The 14,709-nt window shown below is 41.5% G+C and overlaps 1 protein-coding gene across 1 annotated transcript in view; it reads right to left on the reverse strand.

Annotated features, from left to right (window-relative positions):
* RSRC1 (arginine and serine rich coiled-coil 1) overlaps positions 1-14,709 on the reverse strand; it is a 270,622-nt gene that overhangs the window by 149,509 nt on the left and 106,404 nt on the right. The window contains exon 5 of the mRNA XM_056849746.1: positions 2,436-2,472. Within this exon, the coding sequence (XP_056705724.1) occupies positions 2,436-2,472 (37 nt within the window). The remainder of the gene's footprint in view (positions 1-2,435; positions 2,473-14,709) is intronic.

Here is a 14,709-nt window from a genome sequence, read left to right on the forward strand (position 1 = left end):
TGAAGGCAGAACAGGTGGTCTGTTTCCTTGCTCCAGGTTACACAGAAGCCCAGGGACCTGACAGACTTTGCTCACAGTTGTGGTTGAACGTGGTCACAGGCTGGTGGGCCTTGGTGGTCACGTACCACAATGGCATTTTGAAGGTTCACAATTTTCTGTTGTTGTTGGTTGTTGTTGTTTTTATCAAAGTAACTAAAATTATTTACAACAAACTAAGGAACCGACTGATTCCTCAACATTCCAAGGCCAGCTCCAGAACAAACAAGAATATTTAATTCTGTAACCCACAGTGCGTTCATCTTCTACCATCACTATATATCAGTGGTTCCCAACCTTTTTTTGACCAGGGACCACTAGGACTTTTTTGTTCGGTGCACGGACCCCAAGGTTCAAAATAAAAATTCAGAGAATTTGAAAATAAACTTTAATCATAACTGTTAGTTAAACATTAAACTTAGAATAATATTTGAATATATATTTTTATAATAGAGAACTTTTAATTGAAAATATTAATTTATTATGGGTTTATAACTTTGTTTTGTGGACCTTAATTTAGTTCTCGCGGACCCCTGGGGATCCACAGACCCCCGGTTGGGAACCAGTGCTATATATGAACTATATGATACAAAATAATTTCTCCCCAGAGAAGACCGTAGAAGTGCGTATGCTGATGCCCTGTAACTTGCCAGAGCCGGGCAGGCACTGTGGCTCATCCAGGTGCTGTGCTATAGCTTGCTGTACAAACTTTAAAGCACTTGAATAGCATCCTCTTCATGCACCTTCAGATATTCAACTTCCTGCACTAATTCAAGGCATGAATGAAAATATGTAACTGCATGTTGTCAATAGAAGGGAAGAAAACAGGCAAGCTGGATTTACACTCAGTTGTGTAGTGCCATATCACCAATGCATAACAATATACATCTCTGCTCTGAAGCAAAATATAACAGCTCGGACAGATGAGGTGAGGATATGCTTGAGATCATCAGGCAAACATAGGTGGTTTACATGCCTGCTTAACTACTAGCCCAGGCTCATAGTTGCTCAGCCTCCACTCGAACGTTCACTTTCAAGGCTTTGTATGTGTGTAAAGAGAATGAGAAGCAGCAGTTTTTATTTGAAGTACAATTTTGCAGCAAAAGATGTCAGTATAATCGGGTTACTTATTTGACGGTTATAAGAATGAATTTGGGTGGTAAATTTTAATAAACACACACACACACACACACACAGAGCCTGTGATTTCAACGAAAAGGCTTTGATTTAAACACCCCCTTCCACTTGTGTGCTACAATGCAAACCACGTAGGGTTGCCAACTTCAGGCTGGGAAACTCCTGGAGCTTTGGGGGTGGAGTCTGAGGAAGGCAGAGCTTGGGGAGGGGCCACATTTGGGTAGCCTAGAGTTCAACCTCCAAAGCAGCCATTTTCTCCAGGGGAACTGATCTCTGTCATCTGGAGATCAGCTGTGATTCCAGGAGACCTCCAGGGCCCACCTGGAGGTCGGCAACTCTAAAACCATCCTCAGGAGCAGATTTTTGTACATGGGGTAGGGAACAAGCGGCTTCGGAAGGAAACAGAAACAAAACCCACCACACTGGTACTTTTTTTTCTGCTCAAGGCGATGGATGGACAGGCAGGCAGGCAGGCAGAGACATACAGAGACATAGAGACATAGAGACATAGAGAGAGAGAGAGAGAGAGAGAGAGAGAGAGAGAGAGAGAGAGAGAGAGAGAGAGAGAGAGAGAGAGAGAGAGAGAGAGAGAGAGAGAGAGAGAGAGAGAGAGAGACTACACAGCTCTACAGCTAACCGCTTAATGTTCTCATAACTAATGATAAATTACATTTGATATAAATCAGGCTTGTGATAGCACTGTATTTAATGCGAAGGACACCTACTTTCACATAAAATTCCAGTATGGTTACTTAAGGCAATTATTCTGCATTCAGAATATTATTTTATATCTTAGAACTGAATGGAATTTAAATGAGTATGTAATTCATAACATAAAGGCAATGCTAAAACAAAGCTGTTTACTTCTTTCAGAGATGTTTAAAATTACTGAAATACCATATTTATGCATGCAATATTTGAACTGGGCTTTAAAACACAAGTTTGCTGTTTTTAAAACCAGAATGCGCCAAAAATCCAACACCAAACAACTTTTTGGTTTATAATTAAGGCAATCATCAATCCAAGGATTATAGCCCATTTTATTTCATCTCAACATCAAAAAAAGTAATTAAAAAAATTAAAATCCCTTGAAATATAAGATAAATGAAAATGTAAGTGCCTTCACATAATAACAGTAAGATGACCCTCTGGGAAATAGTTGACTTTCTCAATTCAAGGTATTCAAAGCTCATTCAAAAGTGTTCAATTGGAATGCAGATATCAAAGATGATGCAAATATTCAAGAGAAAATTAGACCTTACCAGATGTTCTAATCCAGTTTTGATGTTTCCAGCATCCCTGCAACAGAAGAACAAAAAGTTGTAAATAGTTTCTAAACCTTTCTCTGCCATTATTTAGGCTTCAACTATTTCAGTTTTTCTTTTTTAAAACTACAATAGTGCTAGGAAAAGTAGAAGGTAGAAGGGAAAGAGGAAGACCCAACATGAGATGGATTGATTCAATAAAGGAAGCCACGGCCTTCAGTTTGCAAAGCCCAATCAAGACTGTTAATGATAGGGTGTTTTGGAGGTCATTAATTCATAGGGTTCCCATAAGTTGACTATACATAAGGCACACACAGAGATCAAATCAAGTCTGAACGCTCCCTAGAAGCTAAAATGACCAAGTCGAGGCTATTGTAGTTTGGACACATTATAAAAAGACAAGCCTCACTGGAAAAGACAATAATGCTACGAAAAGTTGAAGGCAGCAAGAAAAAAGGAAGACCCAACATGAGATGGACTGACTCAATAAAGGCTGTTAATGACAAGACATTTTGGAGGTCATTAATTCATGGAGTCCCCAAAAGTCGGAAGCAACTTCATGGCACGTAACTCCCACACTCTGGACTAACTGTTCTAATGTTTTAGTATCTACTCCTAAAAAAACTAAACATGTGCATGCTTTTAAAAATATTCATTATAGCTCAGTTAGCAAAGTATAAACATGTGGCTGTTGAATACTTTCATTGCCAGGTTCCTAGATACCAAATCTAGTACTATATTTATAAAAGAATGAGTGCTTTTAAACATGTGCAAAGTACTTCACTTCCCAGTGGAAAACATCCAACTATTTTCTACCCACCCACAGATAGGAAGAAATGGCTTCTAAGAGGGCACATGCATTACTTTCAAACAAAGTTTTGTATTATGTAAAATACTTCCCTATATTTCCTGACTTTCAAAGAGGCTTGCAGCATATATTAAAACCATCATCACAAAAACATTCACATATTGACCGCTTGTAGAAAGTAAATTTAAAAAGTGGCACTTGAAGATTTGAGCCAAGACTTTCCATTTACATATTAAGCCATTCTATGTGGTGTAAAATTGTGATTTCTTGTATCTTTAAGGAAACACAAGCATATACCACACTGCTGAAAACAAAAATCAGTGTTGCAGGGTTGTTAATTACTTTTAATAGAAGTACTTTACAAACCCTTGGGTGGCCAGCTTCTTCTCAGAAGAGGCATTCCTCCTCTCATACACAGAAGGGAATGCTTGCTTTGAGACGGTGCCTGCTCCACCACATGCATGCGTGGACAAAAACAATGGGGGGAAAGGTTTTTTACTAAGCCATTACTTTACTGAGATCCAAATTTAAACAGATTTGATCTCTTTATTAACTGAGTAAATTCAATAAAATCAACTGATTAAGATTTCTTTGAGTGACAGCCTTACAAAAACTACAACAAAATTTTTAAAATAGCAGGGGACACTAACTTCCGGTTACATTTAGATTTATTTTCCTTTAAAAGCCATTTAACCTCATAAATGAACTCATGTTCCCCTAGAGAAGAAAGGACTAATTACTTCAGCCACATGGGAAACTGTAAGGGTTTAAATACAGTCCAACAAACCTTAGTATTAGAACTTACTTTCAGTGCTCGGGCTGATCCCTGGCAATATGAAGTAACAACCTCTGACTATATGTAAAATATCTCTCAGCACTGAATAACTACAGCCATTTTCCAAATATTTTGGATTAGAGAGAATGATTTGCAATGCGATAGGATATCCAGCTAGCTTAAGACCCCATAAAATTAATTTTAGAAGTTCATTGATACAGTAAAAGGTAAAGGTAGTCCCCTCCGCAAGCACCGAGTCATTACTGACCCATGGGGTGACATCACACCATGACGTTTACTAGACAGACTATGTTTATGGGGAGGTTTGCCACTGCCTTCCCCAGTCTTCTAAACTTTACCCCCAGCAAGCTGCGTATTCATTTTACCGACCTCGGAAGGATGGAACACTGAGTCAACCTTGAGCCTGCTACCTGAAACCAGTTTCCATCAGGATCGAACATAGGTTGTGAGCAGAGCTTTTTGACTGCAGTACTGCAGCATACCACTCTACGCCATGGGGTTCTTTGATAAACTCATTGATAAACTGTCCCTGCAATTGTCTTGCATTGGGTATTTTTCTTGAGGTATGTTTTAAGGGACAGTTTATCAATTAACGATTCAAGAGAGTTTTTCTTCACAGGTAATAGAGTTGCACTATACAAAATGGTTCACAAATTTATCTGGATAAATGATTGGGATTGTGGTCTATACTGCTGCATATAGATATTGCAGTAGGATCCTATCATGTAATCTCTATTCTGCTTAATGTATCACGTTAATACTTAGGCTATGCTCAGTTCTTTTTGGTGGTTCCAGACTTCTAACATCCTAATGCATTAGTTATTGAATGTCCCATTTTGTTAACTATACTGACTCACTATGTGTAATCCGCCTTGAGTTCCAGTGAGAAAGGCAGACTATAAATAGCATAAATTATCACATCTGTACTGGATACCATCTTAGGCTAACAGAGCCTTGCAAACAGTTTTCAGGGAGCATTTGCTCATCGCCACTACTCACCAAGGGCCCTACTATTATTGGCCTATCCCTCCTGTGCCAGTGCCATTTCCAACTAGAGATCTTCTTTCCTGAGACACAGAGCAGGAAGCCATCATAGCACAACACTCTGTTTTGCATCTAGGAAACAACAGTATGGGGCTATCCATGCTGACTCTTCCAGTTTTAAATAACTAGGACAGGAAGCTGGGTTACTGCCACAGTATTTGTGCTGAGATGACCAACCATAGACAATACTCAATATCAGGACAATTTATAAAGGCAATACATGTATGTATGCACATTCTAATATAGTCTTTTAATACTAGTTAGATCCAGGCCCTGCAGGACCTGAAGCAATTCTGCAGGGCCTGGAAGACTGAGATGTTCCACCAGGCATATGGTTGAGGGCAGCAACGGTTTCCATCCTACTGGCCTCCCTTTCCTCCCTATTGTTGGATTTATTTAATATTATTTTATTGGAATATTTTTATTCCTTTTTTTCTATGTTGGGTTCCTGCTACGGCTTAGTGTTGCCGTTTAAGAATTAAGGGTTGGGCTCAGAGTGGGCTCAGAGTGGGCTCAACTAAGGGTGTCTTGGATTTCTAAATGATGTTGTAGTTTTAGATTGTATATTGTATTGGTTTTAATTGTACAACCCTTGTAAGCCACTCTAAGCCCAACCTGGTCGGGAAAGGGTGGCATAAAAATCTAATAAATAAATATATATATATATCTTCCAATGGTCCATAAAATACTCTATAGCAATACTTGTTATAAAGATGTATCCATGTTTTAAAATATAAAATCTAAGTACATAACTGTTCTTATACAATTAATGTTTTTTAAAAAAAGCAGCCACTTGGAAAAAGTTGGATTCATCAAACACTTAAAATAATAATCAAAAGTTACTGCACCGCATCATGCATTATTGAGAGAATGCAAGTCCTGTATTTATGCTGTGTGGTGCCAAAGGTCCTAATGAACTTAATTGCTGGGAAGCAAGACCCAGGTCATTGATACAGGAGCTTCCAGCTAATGGTATCAAATCTGTCCTCTTTAGTGGTCTGTCTCCTGTGCTGTCCCTGTCATGACTTCATCAATATTTGTGCAACTCCTTTTGCTCTGTGCTGAAAGCAGACTTAATTCAATTATAGATCTCAAAACTGATAAAATGGTCCTGAAGTGGAAAATGGGAAGAGATTATTGGCAAATGAATAAAGATTAGTATCGAGCTAACACACAAGAGTATAGCAGGTCTTTTTTTTTAATCATTCCCTGTCTTAAGTCTTCTGGGAACAGTGAGTTTCCCTTCCCCTCATGCAGCACATCGATTTCTGAATTAGACTGCAATATTAAATAATTAATATACTTGCCATGATTGATGTTTTGCATTAGTTGAATATTAGGTTATCAATCAAAATCCACTTGGTTTAATGTAATAATATTGAAAAAGTGTCACTGTCTGTTCATCCAATTTGTAGTTGAAGGAGCACAGAGAGTAATATTGGTGTAACACAAGGTTCTAAAGGAAGAAATGCTGTAGTCGAACATCCATAAGGCAAACTGAGACATGCTGAGGTTGTCCTAAATAAACTTTGCGACACCTGTCACTATCAAAGCATCTATCCTTCCAATGAATAGATATAATGTAAGCATTATGCAAAACAACCTAGTTCACACTTGCTCAGAATGGCCAGAATCACAACGACTATAGAACTAACTCAGGGAACTCACTGCAAGGTTGTTGTTGTTTTTTAAAACGGCAACCTCCCATGCCATGTGGCAAACTGCTTTCAAAACTGAAAACAGTTTCAAACATGGTTGGTGACAAGGAACTGAGCTATGTTGTTCAAAGTCAAAAAATCTCACTGGGCTAGAATAAGGTACTGTATTTGCCTAAACCAGGCTTTGACAAATTTTCGTTGGCTCTAGGACCTTGCCCTGAATTTTTAGAAGCCAATCTCATTTCAGTCTTCAGGGTTTCATATTTTAATTTTCTAATACTGGATGCCATCATGAAATTTGTAGACACCATCGCAAGCTGGCACTTGGGATTTGCCAAGCCATGGCCTAAACAGCATTTGGATCCCTATGTTAATGCTTCAGATAATAACACAATCTGTGTGGTAGTCTTACACTAGTATATTATGAAAATATCAGTCCCTATTGTCACAACAGTTTAAAGAGCTTTTGAAGACACAATCTATAATAAACCCCCTATTTAATATATTATCTTCCTTAGCCAGAAAGTGCTAAAACTGATTAAAATTCAGTCTCAACAAGAACAATAGATTTATAAACGTCCACAGATAATTGCTTTAAAACATGACAGCAGAAGAAAAAAATTGCCATCATTAATTTATATAATCATCATGTATCTTGCAGATTTTTAAACTCTGTTTTTATATAATACTATCCCCCACAACAATAACTAGACTACTCTCTCAAACAATTAGCAACCAAAGTACAATGGGTGCGATTCAGAATTATTAAAATGCATGGAAGCATTCCATTGATTGTGTGCTGGGAGGTAGATTGCACCCTTAATGTATTCTGATACTTAAAAGAGGTATAATTTACTTCTCGTTTTCTTGCATGCCTATCCTAGACTTATGTTTTCCTTACGTCTTCATCGTTTTCCAATAGAAAATGCTATCTCACACAAATCCATAGCCAGGGTAAACAAACAAACAAGCATTATACTCATTCAGTGTTGGATGAAGTCTATGAAGGTCTATTAACAGACACTTAATAATTTTACTGGCTCATAATTACCTTGTTCAGAATCACTATCTAGTTAACTGCTGAATCTAACAAAACCGTAACTCCACAGATAGTTTACCTTGTGTGAGAAAGCAACACTGATGTAACTTTATTTGTGTGTGTGTGTGTAAAGTGCCGTCAAGTCGCAGCCGACTTATGGCGACCCCTTGTGGGGTTTTCAAGGCAAGAGACTAACAGAGGTGGTTTGCCAGTGGCTTCCTCTGTATAGCAACCCTGGACTTCCTTAAAGTACACAGAAACATCTATTTGCACACTATAAGCCTGCATATGTCACATATAATCTGTGTGAATGCATGCAACATACAGAACTCTTAGACAACATCAAACTTGCTTATGGAAACTATATCCTGGCTCATACACATAAATATTCATAAATAACATAATAAATCATACACTACATTTAACAAATGGCAGAGACTACAAAAATAAAATATTGTGCATACATATTACTTAATGCTCTCTTCTGTGTCATGAACAATGCTTTGTGTTTGGATAATTTTAGTACAGAGAAAGCACATTCACTGTTGATGAACTCTGATTGCCTATTAGAAGCTTCACACTCTGCCAATCTAATTTTTACATCTTATGCCTTCAATTTACATGAAGCAAAATGTTAGATTAATGGTAGGACAGACATTATTTCACAGAAGCTCATCCTTCAGGTTCATCTGTTTCATGGACAGGATATCAGTTTTCTCTACAAATACCTACTGCCACTAAATTTTCATTTGGCAGGCAGTTCTCTGCTTTTATACCAGATCTAGCAACTTTCCTAATACCATTTAAAATATATTTATTAGCTACTTTTACATATCATTCACTGGAACATTGGTGTTTGCTAAGGGCCGTTTACAGCAAGAGTTCTAATTCAGAGTCTGCCCATTTATGCAACCCATCAAGATGCCCTCATGGAAGCAAACATTTTGTATCATTCTGGAGCTATATTTCCCAGTGCGTTCTTGAGTCAACTGTAGTACCTAATGCTTGTGGTTTCGGACATGTAGACACGTGAATACTAGCGTATCTGCATGAATATGACCTACTTTCAAATCTGGTCTGAATTCATTGTAGAGAAGCCACAGTTGAAGAAGAAACCTTCCCACTGCCTCTCTCCTATGGTTTAAGAACCTACTGCCTTAAGTTTTACGCATGGGTTGAGGAGATAACACTCACACAAATAACTAAGGGATCATTTTGACAAAACAACAAGGTTCTAGGTAATCCTAAAGACGGCACTGAAATATGGATATAGTGAAAACAAAAATAGCTTTATTGAGAAGAATATTAATACACTCAAGTGGTCACAATAGCATCAAGCACACAAAATAGCACCAATACTAGAATACCCACAGAGAACTGCAACTATTCTAAATGCTTACATATACTTGAGCAATATAGAAAAAAAAGAGGAGGACTACAGAGGTGGAGCTGGAAGGGCGCCAGTCCTGAACAAATATTCTTGAAGAGAGATTCCCAAGTCTCTAGACAGCCAATAATACAAAATCTTAGAATTGCCCAAAGCAGAAGGGTTTAGAACTTAACCAGAAGGGTGCTTACCATGTTCACAGGCAGAGACTCAAGCAAATGAGTCCACATATAGATCTAAGAGGAACAAAGAGGAAAATGCATGTGGAATCTGTTATGCAAAGTAGGACTGAGTACAACACGGAAGTCATGATTCAGGGCATGTGGTAGGGCAGAATACAGCCCGATCTGTCCAAAACTTGGCAGATTCTTATTTTAATTAGGACTAAGAATTTTATAGAAAAGGTTAGTTTTTCTTAGGCTTGGGAATCAGACAAGACTCTAGCTGAGCTCAGAGGGGAGATTCCTGATTGATGAGAGGTGTGTTGCAGTGTGTTCTTTGACCCTGGGACCTTCTCCAAATAACAAAATGAAAAGGGTCTAGTGAAGGTGGGAGGTGTTTTAGAATAAGTCTTAGAGACCTCATTAAAATGTGCAGCTCCTGAAGATGTTTTCAACTGTTCAGCCTTGATTCATGAGGAAAAAAACATATTAGCTAAATATAATGATGCAACTAGATTTTTGTTTGTTTGTATGAGTAAGGAATAATTGAGCTGCAGATCTCGCACTCTTTTCAGGGTATAGTCAACGTTGGCGCTGAACAGGCCTTCCCTTTAAACTGAAGATCTTGGATGCATGCCCAGGCCTCAAGAGTTGAGGTGAAGAATACAGCCCAAATGTGATAATGTAGAGTGATAGTACTTGCCAGTGATTTTGCTCCTCAGCCTGCTGAGTAATGGGCTGCATTAAGCTAGTTTAGCAGACATATCATCTTCTCACGGTGCTGATCAAGTGACATACATGCTGCAATGCTGGCTATGTTAAGACAGAGGGGGCAGAGAAGTAGAACTTGTATTCCATTTTGTCCAATGTGCACCCTTCCATATCTGGTGGTGAGAAATGGACCTTCTGCTTATTCTTAGGCTGGGCCACCTCCACCACAATGGGATTGGAGGTAGGATGAGTGAACAAGTAGGGGGAAGATTTCTGTTGTAGTTTGTACACTCCCGCAAGAGAGCTAGCAGTGGGTGGAGCAGAAGAGGCTTTCATCCCATCATCTCTGATGACTTGCAAAAGAGCAGGCAGCATATGGGCAGAGCTACCGAGGCTTGTGGTTCATTATCCGAAAGGTGGAAGACACAGTCATCTACTGGTGGGAATAAAGCCTTGGATACTCACCGTGAGGGCTTATTCTCTCCTGAGGTGAAGGGCATCCTGAGCTGTGGGTTGTTTTCCTCTCCATCCGGGTAGGCAGGACCAAACTTTGACTTCCTGTCTCCCTTGGCGGGAAAACAGCCTACAGGAAGCCAGTTACCGTCTAGACTAGCTAAGCCCGCAGTAACAAAAAGAACTCGCAAAGGTGTTAACTTCAATGAACATGGGAACAACATGAACTATGATAACAGATTTAACATAACCTATTTGCTATAAAGTTATACCAATTAATTTGCCTTGAGAATCTTGCGGATTTCTCTGACTCGGCACTCAGGTTCTGTCACGCATGAAGCCTTAGTCTTAGATAAGTGAGTCATGTAAGGTGTACCTTGTCAACATCCCCGGGTGGGGCAGGATGCCCTTCGCCTCAGGAGAGAATAAGCCCTCACGGTGAGTATCCAAGGCTTTATTCTCCACTGAGGCAAGGGCATCCTAAGCTGTGGGACTTTATAGAGCTCCCAAAAGGGTGGGTACTCAGCTACTCTACTACACTCTGCAATACTCTACGGCCAAACGCTGCCTGTGCGGATGACCAGGTATTAATCCTATAGTGTTTAATGAAGGTTGATACGGAGGACCAGGTTGCAGCGCGACAGATCTCATCGACTGAAGCCTGTTTGTCGAATGCAGCCGTGGTGGCTGCGCTGCGAAGGGAGTGTGCCGTGATGCCCCCTGGTACGGGAGCCCCACTGGCTTTATACGCCTCAGAGATACACAATTTAATGGTGTAACTAATCGCGGCTGCTGACATTCTTTGACCTTTTTTGGGATTGGAAATACCAATGAACATAAAGTCAGATTTTCTGAATTCGGCCATTCTGTTAATGTAGATGCGAAGAGCTCTCCGTAGGCCTAGGGAGTGCCATGTGGTTTCTTTTGGACCGCAGGGTTTGGGACAAAAGGATGGTAAGCTGATTTCCTGACTTCTATGAAAGCGTGAGTTCACCTTCGGCTGGAAGGTGGGGTCTGGTATGAGCACAACTTTTTCTCTATGAAAGGTGCAAAGCCCTTTTCGAATGGACAGCGCTCTAAATTCTGAAACCCTCCTAGCCGATGTTATGGCTGTAAGGAACAGTACCTTCATACGAAGGTACTTCAGGGATACTGTTCTAAGGGGCTCGAAAGGTGGAGCAGTAAGAGCATTTAGAACCAGGTTAAGATTCCAGGAAGGGAATCTATGAACCACAGGTGGTTGAGTTTGTAAAACTCCCTTTAAGAATGCTGAAATATGCCTATGTTGAGAAGTGACAACTCCTTCTGAAAAGGGTATTACAGTTGTTAGGGCCACTACCTGACATCTCAGTGTGGAGGAGGAAAGTTTTTGTCTGACTCCTTCCTGCAAAAATTCTAGGATTGCTGGAATGCCTGGCTGCAGTGGGTTGAGGTGTTTTCTCCGCGCCCATCTGACAAAGGCCTTCCATGACGCATTATAAATTCAACTGGTGGAAGGTCTCCTGGCCTCTATGATGGTGTTAACCACGTCTTTAGAATAACCTTGGTTTAATAGAGTCCTCCTCTCAAGTGCCAGGTGGTCAAACAGAACCACTGAGGGTCTGGATGAATTATCGGCCCCTGGCGCAGCGTTGCCAACACCTTTGGAGTCTGCCATGGTTCCTGGTATGACACTCTTTTTAAGGTGACGAACCATGGTCTGCATGGCCAAAATGGGGCTATTACGATGACATTGGCTCTCTGCTGATGGATTTTGCGCAGCACCTTGGGCAGGATGGGTATTGGGGGAAGGCGTGAAGCAATCCTTCAGGCCATTCGCTCAGGAGAGCGTCTGTGCCTTCTGCTCTTGGGTGAAAGTACCTTGAGTAGAATCTTGGTACCTGGTGGTTTGACTCCGAGGCAAATAGATCTACTGAAGGCATGCCAAATTTTTGTGTGATTTGATGAAAGGCTGCGCAGTCTAAGGCACATTCTCTTTCGTCTATATACTGGCGGCTTAGCCAGTCCGCTTGTGTGTTGAGTGTGCCCTTTATGTGTGCTGCCCGAATCAAAGGTATGTTTTTCTGAGCCCAAGTGAAGATTGTTGACGCTTCCCGGTGTAGTGAAGACGACCGGGAGCCTCCCTGTTTGTTGATATAGGCTTTTGTGGAGACATTGTCGGTCCTTATTAGGACATGGTGATTCCTTAGCTGGGTTGCAAAAATCTTGAGGGCTAGTCCCACTGCTCTGAGCTCCAGAAGGTTGATGTGGAGCCGAGCCTCCTGTTGTGACCATCTCCCCTGGGCTATTTGGTCGCCTAGGGTTGCCCCCCAACCAGTTAAGCTGGCATCTGTGAAAACTTGTAGGGGCTCTTCCTGGATGTACTGTGTCGCCTTGCGGAGACTGGAATGGGTAGACCACCAAAGGAGACTCTTTCTGACATTGGGAGTAATGGATACCATTTTTACTTTTTTCTTTGTTATGTCTGCTTGGTGAGGGCGGAGCATCCACTGCAGTGGGCATGAATGGAAATGGGCCCATGGCACGATCGAGATGCATGCTACCATTAGTCCCAAGAGCCTTGCCAAGGACATGAGTCTGGTGGACTTAAATTTGGCTGTGGTGTTTGCTAGGGACATCAACCTGTCCATCCGTTCTCTTGGAAGGGATAGTCAGTTTGTTCTGGAGTTGATTCTGGCCCCTAGATGTGTCATGACCTGAGACGGCTGCAGTGAGCTTTTGGCAAAATTGATCAGGTACCCATGTTTCTGAAGGACCTGAATGACTCTGGCAGTGTGTGATCGTGATGTGCTTGGGTTTGGAGCGCAGATCAGGATGTTGTCCAGGTAAGGATGTACCTGGACTCCCTCCTGCCTGAGGGCCGATATGACAGTGACGAGGGTGAAGACTCTCGGAGCTGATGTCAACCCGAATGGAAGGGCCTAGTATTGGTAATGGTTTTTGCCGTAGGCAAAGCGTAGGAAATGTCTGTGGGAGGGGTGGATAGGGATATGGAGATAAGCCTTGGTGAGGTCCAAAGCAGTCATAATGGTGCCAGGGAGAAGAGACTCCACTATATATTTGACCGTTTCCATTCGGAAATGCCTGTGGGCCATTTTCTTGTTGATATACTTTAGGTCCAATATGGCCCTCCAGTCCCCGTTCTTCTTTGGGACGGTGAAGAAGTGGAGTAAACTCCCTGGCATCTTTGATGAGTGGGGACCGGTTCGATAGTACTGATCTTGAGTAGGTGCTGTATGACTGCTAGTGTTCTGTTGTGTTTCCCCTTCCTGTAAGAGATCGGGGAACGAAGGAATCGATCTGTGGGGTGCCGAATAAATTCCAGGAGGTAGCCCTGTGACAGGATTTTGGAGACCCATTTGTCCGGATTGGACAGAGCCCACCTTGTGGTGAACTGTTGGAGTCTCCCTCCTATCTGGGGGTGAATGGCATCACTGTGGGTTACTCTTTGGGACCCGATCTGCTTTATCGGATCTGGGCTGGAACCCTTGGGATCTTTGGAACCTTCCCCCTCTGCGAAAGGAACGGCTATTGCCTCATGTCCCCCTAGGGGGACCCCAGGATCCTCTCCTGTAGTCTGTCCTAAATCTAGGCTGCACCTTTGAGGCACGAAAGGAAGGATATAAGGTGGATCTGTTTTCCTTTTTAAGTTGAGTTGGGAGAACCTGCTTTTTAGCCTTGGTCTCAACCAAGATGCTGTCTAGTTTTTCTACAAATAGACGACCTTCCTTCACTGGGTAAGCCATGAGGGTGGTCTTGGCTTTAAAGTCGGCCGGCCAAGCCCTTAGCCAAAGACCTCTCCTAAGGGAAGTAACCGAAGCCATGGATCTAGCCACAAAAGACATGGTGTCAAGCGAAGCATCTGCCATTAAGGTAATGGCACTAAGAACCCTTTCAAGACCTCCTATGGTCCTGAGGTTGTCCTCAGGAACCATAATAATCTTCTTTACCCAGATAACCATAATAATCTTCTTTACTTGTATAATCTTCTTTACCCAGAGGTAAGAAGCTCTGGCAAATATAGAAGTGGTTGTGGTAGATTGGATAGCCAGGGCCAAGGCCTCACGTGCCTTCCTTGCCAGGAAATCCGATTTCCTATCAAGCTGATTCCTTAGGGACCCCACACCATCCTCTGGGAAAAGGCCTGGGGATTGTAGGTCTAGTACTGTTGCGTCAACTAGCGGCACTTTGAGCATGTTCATGGCATGCGGTGC

The sequence above is a fragment of the Euleptes europaea genome, chromosome 5 (genome assembly GCF_029931775.1).
Source record: "Euleptes europaea isolate rEulEur1 chromosome 5, rEulEur1.hap1, whole genome shotgun sequence".
NCBI lineage: Eukaryota > Metazoa > Chordata > Lepidosauria > Squamata > Sphaerodactylidae > Euleptes > Euleptes europaea.